Source organism: Hemicordylus capensis, chromosome 13, assembly GCF_027244095.1.
Source record: "Hemicordylus capensis ecotype Gifberg chromosome 13, rHemCap1.1.pri, whole genome shotgun sequence".
NCBI classification, from domain to species: domain Eukaryota; kingdom Metazoa; phylum Chordata; class Lepidosauria; order Squamata; family Cordylidae; genus Hemicordylus; species Hemicordylus capensis.
In genome coordinates, this window is record NC_069669.1 from 17,007,756 (window position 1) to 17,027,385 (window position 19,630).

General features: G+C 45.8%; 1 protein-coding gene across 9 annotated transcripts in view; it reads left to right on the plus strand.

Annotated features, from left to right (window-relative positions):
- Positions 1–19,630, plus strand: part of SDK1 (sidekick cell adhesion molecule 1) — a 733,784-nt gene that overhangs the window by 465,377 nt on the left and 248,777 nt on the right. For all 9 annotated transcript variants that reach the window (XM_053276314.1, XM_053276315.1, XM_053276313.1 and 6 more), the window contains one exon: positions 4,549–4,685. In XM_053276314.1, the coding sequence (XP_053132289.1) occupies positions 4,549–4,685 (137 nt within the window). The remainder of the gene's footprint in view (positions 1–4,548; positions 4,686–19,630) is intronic.

A 19,630-nucleotide genomic window follows, 5' to 3' on the forward strand; every position in this document is an offset into this window, starting at 1 on the left:
CTGGCGGTTACAGATAACAGAAGGCAACAGTTCATTGTACTTGCGTTTTGTGGTCTTACAAGTTAGTACAGAAAGCTGCTTAACCAAAAAGACATGTTAACCAGTTTCCATTGATGGTGTTGATATATCCCAGACCAAATACATTTGGTAAACAGACCTGGTATAACAAATCAAATAAAATTGTAGGGCTGTGACAATTATAATGAGCATAGTACATACTAGTGGAGGTAAAGTGTACTACAGACTTCTTTAGATGGAGAATGTCAAACTGATTCACTGTTCCATAATATTTACTACTGAGATTTGTAGTAAGTAACATAATCAACTCAAACTAAATTCTGAATAGGATTTTCTATTTAAACTCAAGGTAACCTGAAAGGAACATTAATCTGTGCAGTATTTCCCCAGCTGCAGTGCAACTCATGTCTGCTTTCCGAATTAGTGTAGACAAGATTGGCATTCGGTGTTTCAGATGTCCAAGGGTCTCTACGTTTCCACCAAGGACCAGGGCGCTTTCCAGACTAGACCCTACAACGGGGTCAGGATGGATCTTGGAAGTGTGCTTCCACACTTCCTGTGTCGTGACACCGCAGTCCCCACGTGGACAGCAGGGTGACGGTCACATTTCCAGTGCCTTGTTTCGAATTTAATCGCTGCGATATAGAGCAAGGACGTTGTATATCCGGTGTGGGAAAGTTGCTGTTTTTTCAGGTGGTTAGTTCCCGCGAGACTGCTCCCCCTGCTGTTTACATTCCGAATGCAACTTGCACGAACGGAGGCATTTTGCTGCTGCTGAGCAGCTAGTCTGGAAAGCGCCCTGAATTTGAAATAGACAGAAACTATTCTCCCTTATATCAACTTTTTACTTAAATGAGAAAATAGAAGACCATGCCCTGCTTAGGGCAGTTTCTGTAAAGTGACTTGTAATGTATGTCTCCAAACCTATGAGAGAAACCGCCTTCACCAGTACTGTAAAGAGGTGAACCAGCACATCTGTAGTACAGTTAAAGGCACGTTTACTCAGTGCATCTGGAACCTCTGCCATAGCCAAAAAGATTCTGCAAATCTGCAGTTGCTCATTTTGCAGCAAATTCAGTGGTGGCTTAACAGAGAGGCAGAGTAGGCATTTGCCTATGGCGGCAAAACTTGAGGAATGTCAAAATTTTGCCATCCCTCTCTCTGTGGCGGCAGCAAGGGTGGAGTGGGTGAGGAGAAAGTCCCCTCTTTACCTTACCCCCAAAAAAGCAAACCTTTTTAATGTAAGGTAAAAGGGTGGCAAGAGCCTTTTTGCCTATGGGCGACAAAAAGCTTAATCCGCGCCCTGAGCAAATTGCAAAGACTTTGGTTTGGGGTGGTATAAAAATCCATTAAACAAACAAATTAAATAAAATGACTAATTTTGCAATTTTAGTTAAAGTGCATTGCTTGTTTGGTTAAGCAGTTCTTAACTATAGTTAAGCACAGTATAGTTAACTTGCACAGCTAAGCCGTTCTTGCTTCAGATTTTTGTACAAGCTTGACAGCACCTACAGAATTACAAGCAATAACTGGAAAAGGGCAGGTCTTGGTAACTTGGTGCGTTTTCTGGGTAGCCCCAGAACCACTCTGTTATAGGCTGGAAAGCTCCCCATTCCAGAGAATGGACTCGGCATCTATTGGAACTGCTCTTACCGGGAAAACTTCAGTCCACTTTTTCTCTTCTTGCTTTTATTTGTCATGTATGAGGTTTGTAGAGGTTTTTGCTTCTCCAATGACGAGAAGTCCAGTTTTAAGGCAGGAGCTCAGGAATATTGCTGCTAACTAGTCACCATCTCTGCCCCTCCCCCTACTATGTATTCTGTACCTGGACACGGAGAGTATAAATTCTTGCATTTTCAATATTTAATCTTTGCACCCAACTCTCTAATTTGCAAGGTTGTCTCGTTTACTTATCGCCCTTTGTACTGTTGTTGAATTCCTTTCCAGCATTTGTTGCTTCTGCAGAAGGTGGCCCTTTTGATTTGGAGTTTAAAAACCAGTGTTTTTAAGCTCAGGTTATGCAGCCTGGTATAGTACATGCAATAATAAAATGCAGCCCATAGCTCAAAGTAAATGCAAATGCAAAATTAAATTCATTTCTCCTCTCTTCTCTTCAACTGAACAGAAAGAATCTGGGATTCAGAGCATGCCTTTTACAGCTCTGATTTAAAACCACATGCCTGGACTGGAATTGCACTTGTTTACGAATTGTGGTTTCCGGTAGCACTAAGTGGGCAGTGCCTTAATAAATTATGAAAAGGAATAAGTACATTTTTTAATTAAAGAGTGTCAAGTACAATTACTGCTTTTTGGTCTGAGCGGCAAGGGTCAGCAATAATTGATATTGAGAGAGAACTTCCCGTGAGCAGCCGTGATGAATTGCTGGATTGCTTGCTTTGCCCCATTTCTGAGTGAGAGATTTGGGCTACGCTTGGAAAAGAGATGCCAAGAAGCAAAAGTAGATGGGCTGGCTATAAATAAATGAAGCTGCTTATCCTGAGAAAGCGCCCTGGTCCATCTAAACTGGTGCTGTCTACTCTGATCAGCAGTGGCTGCTACGTTTTAGGTCTTTCCCATCACCTGCTAGAACCTGCACCTGGGCACTTCTGTGCAAAGCCAGGGCATAGCAAGGTTGGGGTGGGTGCTTGGACAAAAAGTCCAAGATATTTTTCTCTGCTCCACCCCACCTTCTACGTCAGAGAGGCATGATTGGGAGAGCAAAGAACAAATGGCCAACCAGGGCGCCTTCCAGACTAGCTGCTCATCAGCAGCAAAATGCCTCCGTCCCGGCAAGTTGCATTTGGGATGTAAACAGCAAGGCCTGCAGTCTCGCAGTAACTAACAACCCGAAAAAAATGCAACTTTTTAACACCGGATATGTGACGTCCTTGCTCTAAATCGCAGCGATTAAATTTGCAACAAGGCATTGGCAATGTGAACGGCACCCTGCTCTCCATGTAGGGACTGCGGTGTCATGACACAGGAAGTGTGGAAGCACACTTCCAAGATTCGTCCTGACCCCATTGTAGTGTCTAGTCCGGAAAGCACCCAGCCAAAGGCACCCCACCGCCATAGGTGGCCATGGGCATTGATTGCCTTGTACTGCTGGTTCAATTGTATCTGCATCCCTGATACAAAGCATGTGGCCTCCCACTGAGTTAAGGCTAATCCAAGACATTTTCATGGCTGAGGCAGAGAATCCAGATTCCTCCCCTATCACCATGATGATGATGATGATGATGAATTATATTGCTCACTTGTCATTCTATCACGGCACCATATGGCCTCACTTCACTTCCAATGATGCTCCAAAGGCCGCCTACTCTTAGGCAGGATCGGGAGGCCCATCTCCAGTGGCAACTATCGGACTACCATTAAAAGCCAGCAAGTTATCGTTCCCCTGTGCCTCCCAGAAACATGTCTCTGAGAGCTGGGGGACCCTCTGAAGCTTGTTTGGGAGGCACAGGAAGCGACAGAGACAGAAGTTTAGGGTGGGTTACAGATTTGAAAATAAATAAATAAGGAGAGACAGACAGGAGGAAAGGAGATTGGTGAATATCACCCTACACACACACACACACACACACACACACACACACACACACACACACACAACTCTTGACTGAAGCTATTCCTGGATATCCCCATCTCACCCCCACAACATCCCCCCCTCCATTCTCAATCCATTGAAACCTCCAGGATAGTTTTCAAGAGCCACCTAGACGCCAGTTCCAGGAGAGAGCAGGCCCATCCTGGAGGATTGGTCACTCTTGTCGTTAGTCTGAACACTAGCTAATATGTACTTTACACCATAAGCTTTGCAGGAGCACTTATTTCATAGCCCCTGTGTATTTTTCAAAATCCTATGTTTCATTTGAGCCTGGCTTTTTTTCTTTTCTTTTAAAGCATTTCATTTAATGTTGTTATGTGGTCTCTTCAGGCATTTTCACTTGTTCTGCCTCGGTGATTCCCCACCAAATCTTCATTATATGAGGGCAGGCGTTCTACCAATCCGAACCCAAGCTGCAGAGGCAATTTAACATGGGAGCAGCCTAGGAGTACGTACAGTAATTTTGATTGGGAGCTCCATATGGATGGCAGCAATGTCTTCTGCTCACCCGAGTATGAAAAATTCCACTTTAAATCATCTCTCCTCCCACTTCAGTCTCCTGTTCATATGTTTTACGGCCATTCCATTACGAAGAACTCGCTGTAAAAAGAATTTATGGACCAAGTTGTCTCAATTAAAAAAACAAATTTGAAAATTGGCGCTTTTCCCACGTTAAGTAACAGTGCCATTAGCTATTTAAGTGTCAACCTTGGGTATTTCCACGTAAATCACCATTTAGAAACCAGACAAAACTCAGCCCCACTCTGAAGGTTTTATCTTTATTTCACTTTTTGTTTAAGTGGACCCATTTGTTTCCATCATGGCGTCCATCGGATGTCCTAAATGCTTGTAAGCTCTGTTCATGATGGTGTGGGGCTCTGAGTTTCCATCTTTCCTGTGGTCTCTTTTTCTTTCCCTAGAGAGCTGCCACACCCACCCCAGAACCTTTTGGCCACCCTCAATTCCTCCGTCAGCCGCAGCGTGATCCTTTCCTGGGTGCGTCCTTTTGACGGCAACAGTCCTGTCCTTTACTACATCGTGGAGCTGTCTGAGAACAGTAAGTGCAGCAGAACTGATTTCCACTCATTTGTGTTCCTTGCCTATTAAGTCTCTTCTTTCAAGCGGAGGGTCTTTCTCCCCCTTCCAAGTATCTGCTGGCAGAAGAGGCAGAGCTTGTGATGCCGGTGTCCTGTCTGCCTGCTCCTTCAACTGCAAATGCAGATGTAGATTTTTGTGTGTGTGTTTTAATTCCCTAGTGAGTAGTACCTTGTTCTGCTACGCTGGGGATTCTAATTGTGAGCTGCCCTCCGCCACATCTGTGCCTCAGTCTGCTGCACATGGCTTTATGTTTGGCTTAATATGTCAGGGCTGACTGCCTTGATGTTCGCTGCTCAAGAGTGCAATTACATCGCCCCACTGCAGTTTTGAAGTTTGGCGTATGACTATTGTCATGGAGGTAGCTGCTAAAAATATCACTGAATAGCTATTTTACTCTTAGAGCTCCCGAAGCACCAGAGCCTGGTTAAAAATCCTAAGCACCGAAAACATCTGCCCTCCTTACCTGCTATCACACCCTCCGTTGAAGAGCTCTTTTTCTCACTCCTTCCCCTAACCCTAAACCCACAGATTCATGTAATGCTCCTCCTAGGCTTGTTCCTAGGAGAATGGGATCCTCATCTTGTTTTTAATCTGCTGCTTTGCACTGGGGAGGAGAGCTGGTCTTGTGGTCCTGAACATGAATTGTCCTCTTGGCTAAGCAGGGTGTGCCTTGGTTTGTATTTGAGTGGGTGACTGCATGTGAATGCTGTAATCTCTTCCCCTTAGGGGATGGGGCTGTAGCTAAGTGGCAGAGCTTCTGCTTGGCATGCAGAAGGCCCTAGGTTCACTCCCTGGCAGCAGCATCCCCGGGTAGGGCTGAGAGAGGCTCCTGCCTGAAACCTCGGAGAACTGCTGCCAGTCCGGGTAGGCAATCCTGAGCTAAGGCGCTTTCCAGATTAGACCCTGCAACGGGGTCACGACAAATCTCGGAGGTGTGCTTCCACACTTCCTGTGTTGTGACACCGCAGTCCCTACACTGACAGCAGGGTGCCATTCACATTTCCAAGGAGGAAAGTGACAGCCAAGATATCTTCTGATCTTTCCCCACTTTTGTCTGCCCTCCTTTTCCTGGAGCCTTGTTCCCCAAAGCAGACGGGATAAGGCAGACAAATGGACCAGCGGAGGGGGAATGGGCTGTGAGAGTTGTGCCGGCCTTCTCTCCTAATTCAGCAGCTGGATTTAAAGATGAAAGGTGAATCCTTGGTCCAAGTTGTGGCCTTGGTTTATTCTCTCAAGCCTCCCTCGTCTCTTCCCAACTGATCCCAACTGATCCACACATCACCATACTCTCTGCCGCCCCACTCTTGTTTCTGAGGCCATCTTTGCCTCTGCTCCTTTCTACCATGCCGAAGCAGCTGAGAGGGGGAAATGAAGGATGCCGAGGCAGCCAAGGTAAGGCGGGCAGCACACTGGGGCTTCCTAACTCGCATCCCTCGGGCCTCAAGGTGTATTGAGGGGCTTGAAATGCATATGCTTGAGTGCTGAATAGTGGGAAGAACTAGGTCTATTATTATATGTGTTTGTAACGGATGGGGAGGGACTTTGCAAATGGCAGATTTAAGCCCAGCCTTTGTCTCAAAGCAAGCCCATGTGGGGGAAAATAAAATGCGGAGGTGCTTCACATGACACGTGTGAAGCACCTGACAGGGTTCTCCCTGCAGACGAGCAGCCACTCGTAACTGGGTGGCCGAATTGGCCACCCACACAACTGCCGGCTCCATCATGGAGCCAGCAGGGGCTGCAGGGATCGGGGGGCGTGTGGCTGCCGGAAGTTCCAGGATGCCCTGTGCAAGTGGACGGGGCATCCTGGAGAGACCTCCCGGCCGGGGGTCTACTTGTGTGTCACCGCGGGCCACAGCAACACATGAATAAAAAAACAAGGTTAATGTAGTGATCGCTCCGTTAACCTCCTTTAAAGGGAGGGGGATTTAATGAGGCTAGCTGCCGGGAGCCGGACAGCTCCTGATGCAGCACATGATCGGCCAAAAGCTGGCTGGGCTCCCTTAGCCTGCTTTTGGGCGATCATGGGAATAGCCTCGCTGATTCATTCCCTCAGCGTTTGCTCAACAAAGGGTTTAAAACATAACCTTTAAAATGTAACTGTTTCTTGGTCATCGCTGCCAGCACACCCTAATTACAGAGTTTAACTCCTCCCTGGATTTGGGCGAGTGTCCAGTGAGACTCCCTTCCTCTTTACCAAATGGAAAAATACAAGACAAAAAACCCTCGTGTAGCCTACATGTGAGGAGAAAAACTTGGTAGGTTGCTGAACAATTAACCTTGAGGCATGTCTGCACCAGAGTAAAACCCCTTTTTTCCTGAGTTAAAAATCCACTCAGAGGCAGGTGAAATTACAAAGCATAAAAAGAGCAAACTTTTTTCAAAGGACTACAGGCTGCTTCGGACTGAGGCTCTAGCAGCTTCAGTTACAGATTAAAAAAACAAGGCACACTCAGTACTTTCCAGAATAATTCACAAGGAGCACTCCAGTTGATAGTTGGAGTGGTACACTTTAAAATCTTGGTTACCCAGTTGCAAAGATAATTCAGAAAGGACCCCAAGTTGTAAGGTACCTTTAGAAGCACCTTTAAAGGTTGCACAGACTTTTGAAGTGCCCTGGATGGATAAAAAGGGCACAGGGACAACATTCTTACGTTACAGATAAAACACAATAGACCAGTTGTAAGGATCTGCAAAGCACTAAAATAAAGAAATCTGATGCCAGTTACCTAACACATGGTTCCCTGGCTAAACCCTTCTCCGAAGCCAAGCCCTGGCTTCTTCCCTGAACTCACCAAAACCATGGTAGAGACTTCAGGCCCCTGCAGAGTTCCTGGTTGCTGCCATGGCCTGGCCAGCCAGCCTGTTGTTTCCCCTGCCTGGCTCAAACGGAGCAAACAAAAGACACCTTCACTTCCTGCCGCCAGTCTAGGCCCTCTAAGTCCCGGTGCTGAGTGGATGATCCCTAGAGGTCGCTGCCTGACAGACAGGACGAGGTTCCCTTCCGGTTCACTCTTTAGAGGGAAAGGAAAAGCTCTTCCTGACTGATCACAACAGTGTTAAATGTGGACTGCTGCCCTGTTCTCCCTCTCCTCGCCCCTGCCCCAAGCAAAGCACCCTGGCCATGTAGTTCATTCACTCGTGTTGATCTGGCCATTAAGGATATAAGTGTAATGGGCTGTATTCGGTGGCAGTAAAGGTGGGCTCCTAAATGCAGTTTTGAGTGGCCTTCAGATGTAATCCAGAATGTCAGGCTTTGCAGGAGTCTGTCCGGGAAACACTGATGACACTGTCAGCTGGAAAATACAGTAATTCACCTCTAAAAATCTGTAAGCCGCTCAGTAGAGATCTGATAACATCCTACAGAAATTGCTTCGATAATCCTGGTGAGTGTGGAGGGATTTTCAGAACTCTCACACGCTGTCAGAGAAATCCAATGGTTTTAGCTGATGGCATTGTAATCTACCACTGGCAGGGTCTTGGCGCATATCGGATACATACACTTCACTAAGCTTTGTGTCTTTAAGCACACCAACAAAAAGGAAAGGCATGCCAGGGAAAAGAGAGTTGGAGTAAGTGTGCCTTTCTTTCCATCAAATTCGTCTAATTGTTTTGGGGCCATTCTAGGTGCTGGCTTCTAAGCATGGGTTGCATTTTGGCAACCTTGGGCACATTGTTTTATCTCAGTTTATGTGCCCCATACCCTGGAGAATTGGGAGCATGAAAAGAACTAGTGCACTCCTATATCCTCCTTGCTATGGCATCTGGATCAGAAAAGTGATGGCTAGTAAGTGCTAGTGCTCACCTTGAATCCGAATCATGTTTGAAACCATGATTTCAAGTAATACTGCAAGCCATGGTTTGGAGGCAGTCCTAATTCACGCTAACCTGGTTATCACAAACCAGGAAGGGGACAAAAACACGGATGAATCCATTGCATCTTCCCAGTCCTCCTGTTCATGGTTTGGAAGATCAGCAGAACATCTGAACTGAGCCACAGAGAGATGTTCTTGATAACTTGGAGCATATATTATGGCATTTTCATTTAGACAACTATTTCCCTTCCCACCCTGAATTTGAGGAATCTAGTGATGACTTGATTAGCAAGCCAGAGATTGCCGGTTCGAATCCCCGCTGGTATGTTTCCCAGAAACACGTATATCAGGCAGCAGCGATATAGGAAGATGCTGAAAGGCATCATCTCCTACTGCCGGGAGGAGGCAATGGTCAACCCCTCCCGTATTCTACCAAAGACAACCACGGGGCTCTGTGGTCGCCAGAAGTCGACACCGACTTGACGGCACACTTTACCTTTAATGAAGGAAATGTTTTTATATGGTATCATTGATTTTAAGCACTGACTCGATGGCACACTTTACCTTTAGTGGGTAGAGATTAACATGAACATATTTTTATTCCTTATGTTTTGAGATATGTGTGTGTGTGTGTGTGTGTGTGTGTGTGTATAAATATGCTTCTGTATTTTTTGTTTCAAGATCAATTACTTGCACAAAACAGTGAGGAATGTTGAATGGCTTGTATAACAAAATGACTGCTTACCAAGAGACAATTCTACACATTCTCCAAAACGAAGGGGTAGGATTCTGGTCAATGTCACCTCACACGGCAGCTGGGGTGTGTCATATAACTTGCATCTAGTTAACTAGCACCGCAGGGATAGGGATATGTTAGCACTTGCTCCCTGGTGAAGTTTCCAAGTCCCCAAATGGTGTGGAGCGTTGTGGGATGTGTCATTTTTTTTCTGGAATGCAGCCATGGTAGGGAAAAGGCAGGTTCTGTCCGGTCCGGCAGAGTTCCAACCCGACAGCAGGCATCTCAGTTCTTGGGCTGTCAGGACTCCCTGCTGTTGTGGCGAAACTCTGCCCGACAGAGGACGTATCAGAGGCCGTGCACTCGTATCTGTGGGTCCAACCCAATGGCACAGCCTTAGAAGTACCCATGGCACAGTAAGAACATATAGGGGCACTTGAAAATGGTGGTGTTTGTAAAAGAGGAAAAGCTTTTGGAGAGAGAGAGGCGGTCAGTTATTTCATCTCCAGTTTGCTAATAGAGACCTCTGGCCCCTCCCCTGCACGGCAGGGTGGGTGTCGCGTCCGGTTTTTCTCACCGGGTTTTTCTCACTCTTGCGTGGAACTCTGCACCCAACATTTTTGTGCACTGCTGGCGTCGCTTTTGTCTTCTGTGCACAAGGTTTCCCTGCCCTTTGCTCAGAAAATTGCTTTCAGTGTCTCCTCTTGTTCTTTTTGGTGGCACAGGTGCCTTCCCCCCCCCCCCTCTGTCAACTGTCACCCCTTTCTACACCTGCACTCCACAAGCTCATTTGCTTGCATTTGTCGCTTTCTAACTGTCAGCAACGGTACAATTTGCATTATGCATCTTAATTCCTGCTTTCCGTTATGAAGATAAAAGTCTGATGGGAACCGAGGCGTGATGTTTTATTTTATTTTATTTTTTTGCAGTTGCCAAGGGTGTGTTGCAGATGTGGTGCTGTGGAGTGTGTGGTTTTCCATCAAGAACCCTCTAGGGAGTTTTATTTCATAATCTTTGTGTTGCTAAACCGGGTCCTGACATTGTTCCTTGTTTTCCTCTTTTGATTGTCGAGGATTGAATGCTTTCCTAATAGCCTTAGCAGCCATTGCACTTTTAAAAATGCGTGCAGTGTGTGAGTTCATAATAAATGTATCCGTCCGGAAAGCACTTGAAGAAGATAACGGTTTAAGAAGTCTCAACTTCCGGGGACTAATTGTTTGCTGTGTGGAAGACAAACCGATCAGTCCACTTGATATAGATTAAAGTGCCTTGCCTCCACTCTGGGTCCACAGAGCATTATAGTGGTGTTTGAGGAGCGATTGCTACAGGAAAGAGAGGTTTATTTTATGTCCGGGGGCAACTTTGCCTGCTGCCCTACGGGTTCCCTGGGCATTGGGAAGTGTAGTTCCTCGTGCTTCGACCTGTCTCCAGCCTCCTCTGCCAACTCTGCCACCACACCTAAGCAAACGTCCTCTTGCCAGGGGAGGGGAAAAGGGCTGGTTGGCGTCGGTTTTAATGAGCGGAGGCCACACCGTCCATCAGGTTCAAGGCTTCTTATCATGGCATGCCGGGTGCCTGCACACCCAGCCGAGTTGGCAAGAGTACTTTTTATACAGTTACAGATCTCAATGCAAACATCGGCCCACCAATTAGGGGCCTACACAGGAACATAGGAAGCTGCCATATACCGAGTCAGACCATTGGTCTATCTAGCTCAGTATTGTCTTCACAGACTGGCAGTGGCTTCTCCAAGGTTGCAGGCAGGAATCTCTCTCAGCCCTATCTTGGAGATGCAGCCAGGGAGGGAACTTGCAACCTTCTGCTCTTCACAGAGTGGCTCCATCCCCTGAGGGGAATATCTTGCGGTGCTCACACATCAAGTCTCCCATTCATATGCAACCGGGGCAGACCTTGCTTAGCTATGGGGACAAGTCATGCTTGCTACCACAAGACCAGCTCTCCTCTCCAACAGCACACTGTCTTCTGAACCAATCATAATAGGACAAAGTTTATATGCATTATGCAAAGTGAGGATTGTAAAGTTCCCCCCAATCAGGAGCATATAACATAACCAGTTGCCCAGTTACAGTAAAGGTCAAACATCAGACTATATAGCTAGTAACACTGAGAGTATGCACCAATCACATCACTAACACTCCAGTCAATATGTGGTCCCAATTCCTTCAATTCCCTCCAAATAGCATATTGATAGAGTATGTTACCATAGCAACCCTTGCAGCAAAACTGAAGTTCATAACTCACAAACCTAGTTTAGATATTCAACTAGGCCCGAACCAGACCCAAATAAAGTTTTTCTTCATCACAAGCATTATTAGTCCCTTTTGCTAAGCAGGGTCTGCCCTGGTTGCTTATGAATGGGAGACTCCATGTGTGAGCACTGTGAGATATTCCCCTTAGGGTACGGGGCCGCTCTGGGAAGAGCATCTGTATGCTTACATGTAGGAGGTTCCAAGTTCCCTCCCTGGCAGCATCTCCAAGAATGGTCTGAGAGAAATTCCTGCCTGCAACCTTGCAGATGCCGCTGCCTGTCTATGTAGACAATGCTGAGCTAGATGGACCGAGGGTCTGACTCAGTATATGGCAGCTTCCTATGACTGGCAAAACTCCTCCCGGATGACTTTGGACTCTGGATAAGACCCATAGCGTTAGCATTTGGCAGACACAAACTGCCCAGTGGCTGCCATGTTAGACGGAGCCCTCAGTAGCCTTTGGCCTAAGCCCTCCAAGATTATCAGGTCTCCTGAGATGCAAAGGGTATTAGATGGGAGCTAGAGAATGATGCCCAGCCGATTAGGGGTCAAGCCAGGTGGGGTGGAGTAGAGCCAACAGACACACTGGACATATCATTTTTAATGGATGGAAACCATTTAGTCCTCCCCCCCACCCCCCGCCCTATAAATACTTCCTTTCCAATTAGCAGTTAGGTCACAAAGATTGTACCTTTGGGGATGGAGTGTGAGTGTGTGTGTGTGTGTGTGTGTGTGTGTGTGTGTGCGCGGTGGGGTATCTGGGCCTTTCCAGGTGATTTACAGTTAACATCTAGGACATTCTGCCAAGTTATAAAGGCCAAATCTTTTAGTTACTCCAAGTATATTTATTATGACAGTTTTGGGGGGAAAGGCCGGTTTCTGCCACAGTAAGCACCAGGAATATTAGAGAAAGCCTATTGCTGGAAAAAGAGTTCAGTGAAGCCTGAAAACTTTCAGGAAGACATCAAGAAGGAGGGGGGGCAGTGGGGGACTGGCTTGACATATCTTGTCTTATCTGCACTAGCTATGGCTCAGTGATATGTGTGCCACAAACCCATGCACGCAACTTGATTTATTGGGCCACATTTATTCCAGTAAACCATATGGCCGCTCTCAAAAGCTGCGTTGGAATAACCCAGTAAACACTGATACATGAGTCCATGTGGATCGTGGCCTTCGCCTTGTCACTGTGTCTGAACAAACAAATTGGAGCCAGTGGAGTCTTGCGCATATAGTGTTCAAGCGTCCCTCCATGTGCAGGATGTTCTGCACATGAAACCCCGTGCTATGAAGCTCTTAAAAAAAACAAAATTGCATTTATTGACTGACGTGCTTCAATACAGCCCAAGGAGGCATAAACAAGCTTTCCATCCAGACTGTCATCAGACCTGCTTAGCTTCAGCAGGATTGGGCATCCTATAGCTTCGGACCATGTCCTAGGGAATGCTATGTAGTTTTACCCTTCTCTCTTTGACTTTGCAAAATCCCATCTGTTTAGTGACCATTCCCTGATTTCTGTGGGGCGAAACGGGACCTTCTCCTGTCCTGGTGTTCTAACCGAGGTGGCATCTCCCACCCGGCCACCAGGTAGGCTCTCTGCCAATTCTTCCCCAGACCTGTGGGCAGTGGGCAAATATCTCCTTGCCCGCCTTGCAGTTGCTGCAAGGCTGCTGGGTGGCAATTGTAGCCCTCAAGCTGCTGGGAAGGGAATGTTCAGAGAGGCTCTTGCAAGAGGCTGAGCTTGTGTGAGATGGCGACAGGGGAGGGGAGGCATTTCGGAGCTCAGGTGGAGGCTTGGCACACAGGGCTTCTGCCCCGAATCTCCTTCAAAAGAGAGTGTGTGCGTTCACACACCAGCCAAACTTACCCCAAAGTCCCTTCGAGATCCTTGGACCCACTCCACACACAAACTGGGCTTTGTGATGCAAATTCTAGCTTATCTCGATGTATTGATTGATTGATTTGATTTGATTTGATTTGATTTGATTTGATTTGATTTTTATTCCGCCCTTCCGAAATGGCTCAGGGCGGTTTACAATTAAAAACAGAAACCTTTAAAACCAATAACAATTAAAACAGAAATATAAATATGAACACCAATTAACAAACATCTTAAAAAACAATTAAACTATCAGAACAATTAAAACCATGAAAACCAGGTTAGCATTAAAACAATTAAAACTAGTTAAAAACCCTGAAAGGCCAGGCCAAACAGATGGGTTTTAAGGGCTCTCTTGAAGGGCAGTAAGGAATTAAGATTGTGAATTTCTGAAGCAGCTGCAGAGAAGGCCCACCTCTGAGTCACCACCAAACGAACTGGTGGTAACTGGTGGTATGTCTGTGTTTTTAAAATGCTGGTTTCAAGTGACTTTTTCTGCAAACACTAGAGCAAATGGGAGAGACACTACTGTACAATCATTAGCATGATAAGAGGGATAATATCTTCAGAAATGCAGATCTATCTCTGCAGGGAGCTCTCCCCCCCCCCCCCTGCTATTGGCTAGAAGGAAACATGAAGCATGCCAGGTGGACTTGTTTCAAAAGAGAACCAAAAGCAGAGGGGAGGGGCTGCTTCCCTCAATGCCGCAAGTGTACTTCGGAGTGGCTTCGCTCAACGTTTACCCCAAAGCCTGAAGCCAAGTGTCAATAACTCTGAGGAGACTGGGAGCGAAGGAGAGAGGTGGGCAGATGAAGGTAGTGAACCCAGAAGAGGAGATGGCCCGGGGGAGCAGCCCTGAAAGGAGAGGAGGGACTGAATGGTATGCAGAGACCGTCTTCCCTCCCTTCACTGAGCTCTCTAAGGGGAATTAGTTCATCCACCTCTGATCACCACTGTGTCAGATGCTGGGGTCTCATTCACACATGCACCTACATCCTTTGATTTACACTATTTATTTATTTAGCGCATTTTTATACCGCCCCAACCCAAGGTCTCAGGGCGGTTCACAACAAACAAAATCAAAAAATCAATTAAATACTAAAAACAGTTTAAAACAATCAATAAATAATCCAAAATTTAAAAAGTTACAAAGTTAAAAAGCTAAAAGGCCTGGGTAAAAAGATAAGTCTTTAGACACTATTTAAAAGCTGCTAGAGATGGGGAGACTCTTATTCCCATGGGAAGCACGTTCCAAAGTCTCGGGGTGACAACAGAGAAGGCCCATCCCTGGGTGGTCACCAGGCGACATGAAGATAGCCACAGATGAGCCTCCCCTGATGTACGCAGTGGACGATGGGGATCATGCAGAAGAAGACGCTCTCTTAAGTACTGTGGGCCTAAGCTGTTTAGGGCTCTATAGGTTATAACCAGCACTTTGTATTTTGCCTGGAAACTTCTTGGCAGCCAGTGCAACTGTCCTGTAATATAGGAGTAATGTGGTCTCTTCGAGATGACCCAGAGACCAACCTGGCTGCCGCATTTTGTACTAATTGTAGTTTCCGGACTACGCAAGTACTTGATAGCTAGCAGCTGCATGTGTGAACAGACTTGGTTGAAATGCATCATCTAAGGTTAAATACTTGTTGAGTTAAACCTGGAATGGCTTAGTCACACGTGCCCACCATCACTTGACACAGCAGTCATCAAACTATTAATATTTCATTTATACATGTTGGGGGGGGGAACAAGACCACCCACTTTTCTATTTCGAAGAAATGCCAAAGGCTTGAGAAACACATTTTAAAATAATGTTTAACAACAAAACAATAATACAGGCAGCTGCACAACATATTTTAAAAGAAACAGCAGCAAGCAGAACATCAGAAGCAAAGGGCCATAATAACAAATCACACACCTGGCATGCCAAAGATCTGTCAGAGCAGATTGGTTTTCAAACCTCAATGAAATGTTAGCAGGGAAGGGACAAATCAAATAATTCTTGGCATAGAATTCTAGGGCCTGAAAGCAGCCACAGAGAATGTTCTTTTGCATGTCCCCACAAAACAATACTCAGCTGGTGGTGGATGCATACTGGAAGAGGGCCCACACCATGGATCTCAGTAGGCAGTCCTTTCGGATATGCATATGTGGATCGATCCATAGATGACAGCCATGAGAACATAGGAACATTGGCAGCTGCCATATACTGAGTCAGACCATTGGTCTATCTAGCTCAGTATTGTCTTCACAGACTGGCAGTGGCTTCTCCAAGGTTGCAGGCAGGAATCTCTCTAGAGCTCATATGTTTGGGAAATCATACACCAACTTTGGTTACTGAAATAATGTATGTGAAGCACAAGTTTGAACCCTCTAAAGGGCGAGGAGTTATTAGGATTGTTAAAATATGGCTAAATCTCTGGCAGGTTTTAAGAGAGTGCCCGAGACACATTTATTTCACCAAGCCTTTGACTAGCCGTAAGTAAATTTTTATTGTTCTGCTGTTTTAAATTGTTCTACATTTTTAATAGCTTTTAATTTGGTTTTAATTCTGGTTTTATTGTTCTGTAAAGTGCTGTGAAGCGTTGGTATGTGGCCGGATAAAAATGAAATAAATACCATAAATACATCGCAATCCAATTTTTGGTTAAAGCAATGGAGGGGGTAACCTTCGAGTAACAGTGTTGAGCACGAAACTGCAAGAGATCTGTTGACCAACGACAAGATCTAGCCGAGACCCAATGATGTGCAACACGTCTAATAGGTTTCTGTTCCCCATCCCACACTCTAAAGCACACTTGCAAGACCTTCTGCGAGGTGTTTACAGATGTTCTCTTATGAATCATGGGAAGTAATGAGTAAGAAGTAGGGCCTGAACAAACAAGCAGCCTGAAGGAGCTTAATCAAGAAAATGGAAGCACGCGGACACTAATGAGAATAGTGAATGCCCGCAAATGAGTTAATTGTCACCACTCTCTTTCCTGGAGCGGTTCTGTCTGGTTTGTTTACTGCAAGTGTAAACACCACTGGAGAGTGCTTAACCCAAGCCCTTCGATCTAGTGAACAGTTTGATTCAACAACGGAGCCGATTAATCTCCCCACCAGCTTAGGGTTGTGCTCTGTTTATACACTGCGTCCGTAGAATACTTTATTTATTCTTTTTCCCTTTTCCTAGTGGAAGATAAAAGATCTGGCAGGAAGAGAGATTAAACTGAAAACTAATATAAACGAATCCTATTCATCTCCTGGGCACTCCGCTTTGTACAGTAAAGTGGTTTGGGGGGAAAATTTGCTTTCTGGCAGTGCTGAGGCTTCAGCAAGTTCGCGGAGTACCTTTAAAATTTAAATAGCAAGCCTTCTCCTGACAGTCAAACAAAACCTTTTCAAAGGCTGCTCCTCCCTTAAGCATATAACAAAAAAGGCGAACGGCAAAGTGGCTTCTTGCACAGCATAGAAAGGACAAGAGCATACCATGTGCCCGATCACTCTTGCTGCCCTTTTCTCCCCTGCTTCCAGAAGAGGAAGCATTCCATAAAAATGTCAACACCCACTTTCCTTTCCCCTTGGGGATTACTGTCACTTGCCTGACCCAGAAAGCAGCTGGGAGAACCTCTGCAGCAGTGACAGCGTACACACCAGGTCAAGCTATTAAATAAGCCTCCATTATACTGAACAGACAGTGCTAATCTTTCATTTTGCGTAAGCTAGCTCAGCTGCGCTCTCCGACTCTGCTAGTGCTCCCTTTGGCGGCAACTGGCGTGGCCTGAAATAACTTCCGTTTTTGGTTGTCAGTCTTCAAAATTATAGTGCCCCATTTGGGATGGATTATTTGATAGGGAGTTCAAGTTCCTAGGAAGAATGATTCTGCTACTCGCATGCTGGGATGCATAAGTGGATGACATTGGGGTGTGAAGTGATGCCATACAAAGGTCCACTTGATCCGTGTCTAGCCAGCAAAGTTCTTCTAATGCTTCCCTGCCAACTCACCTATTACCTGCTTCTTCCTCTTGCTGCCCTGGACCAGTTAGCAACTAAGGATGCTTCCAGCTGAAGGGTGTCAGAGCAGATCAGTCAAACAATTGAAAGCAGAAAGGAGGTAAACGTGCCCGCAGAGCGAAATTCCAGGAGGAGGAGATTCTGCTGTGTGGTGCTGAAAATAGGAGCAAGCCCTCGGAGTATATGGTTTAAGGCAGACATGGCTTGGGCTTTGATGGAGTAATTTTCAAGCACCATTGCTAATGGAATGGATCTCTCCAAGATTTGAGATGCAAAGCACAAGTTTTGCAGAGGGCCTGACGGAAGTAAGGCAGGCGATGTTACACACCTGTAACGACCCCAGCTCTGAGTAGTGATCAGGACACGGGTTCTGAAGGAGGGGTGTTGAAAGTCCTGGGGTGCCCTGGGGCCTGCTGGCACAGATTGTGAAAGTGCCAAGTGCAAACATGGGCACTAGCCCAGGCATACTTTTATAGGGTTTTTGGGGAATATACAGGTGAAACTCAAAAAATTAGAATATCGTGCAAAAGTTCATTAATTTCAGTAATGCAAATTAAAAGGTGAAACTGATATATGAGACAGACGCATTACATGCAAAGCGAGATAAGTCAAGCCTTAATTTGTTATAATTGTGATGATCATGGCATACAGCTCATGAGAACCCCAAATCCACAATCCCAGAAAATTAGAATATTACATGAAACCAATAAAACAAGGATTGTAAATAGAACAATATCGGACCTCTGAAAAGTATAAGCATGCATATGTATTCAGTACTTGGTTTGGGCCCCTTTTGCAGCAATTACTGCCTCAATGCGGCGTGTCATGGATGCTATCAGCCTGTGGCACTGCTGAGGTGTTATGGAAGACCAGGATGCTTCAATAGCGGCCTTCAGCTCTTCTGCATTGTTTGGTCTCATGTCTCTCATCCTTCTCTTGGCAATGCCCCATAGATTCTCTATGGGGTTCAGGTCAGGCGAGTTTGCTGGCCAATCAAGCACAGTAATCCCATGGTCATTGAACCAGGTTTTGGTACTTTTGGCAGTGTGGGCAGGTGCCAAGTCCTGCTGGAAAATGAAGTCAGCATCCCCATACAGCTCGTCTGCGGAAGGAAGCATGAAGTGCTCCAAAATCTCCTGATAGACGGCTGCGTTGACCCTGGACTTCATGAAGCACAGTGGACCAACACCAGCAGATGACATGGCTCCCCAAATCAACACAGGCTGTGGAAACTTCACACTGGACTTCAAGCATCTTGCATTGTGTGCCTCTCCATTCTTCCTCCAGACTCTGGGTCCTTGGTTTCCAAATGAGATGCAAAAGTTGCTCTCATCAGAAAAGAGGACTTTGGACCACTGAGCAACAGACCAGTTCTTTTTTTCTTGAGCCCAGGTAAGACGCTTCTGACGTTGTTTGTTGTTCAGGAGCGGCTTGACAAGAGGAATACGACATTTGAAGCCCATGTCCAGGATCCGTCTGTGTGTGGTGGCTCTTGATGCACTAACTCCAGCCTCAGTCCACTCCTTGTGAAAGTCCCCAACACTTTTGAATGGCCTTTTCCTGACAACCCTCTCCAGGCTGCAGTCATCCCTGCTGCTTGTGCACCTTTTTCTTCCACACTTTTCCCTTCCACATAACTTTCTATTAATGTGCTTTGATACAGCACTTTGGGAACATCCAACTTCTTTTGCAATTACCTTTTGAGGCTTTCCCTCCTTATGGAGGGTGTCAATGGTGGTTTTCTGCACAACTGTCAAGTCAGCAGTCTTTCCCATGATTGTGATTCCTAATGAACCAGACTGAGAGACCATTTAAAGGCTCAGGAACCCTTTGCAGGTGTTATGGATTGATTAGCTGATTGGAGTGGGACACCTGGAGCCTAGACTGTTGAACCTTTTCACAATATTCTAATTTTCTGGGATTGTGGATTTGGGGTTCTCATGAGCTGTACGCCATGATCATCACAATTATAACAAATTAAGGCTTGACTTATCTCGCTTTGCATGTAATGCGTCTATCTCATATATCAGTTTCACCTTTTAATTTGCATTACTGAAATTAATGAACTTTTGCACAATATTCTAATTTTTCGAGTTTCACCTGTATAAGGCATGTTTTTGGTGCATCTTGTGCCATTTTGGTGAGACATCTCTTATATAGGAACATAAGAAGCTGCCTTATACTGAGTCAGACTCTTGGTCCATCTAGCTC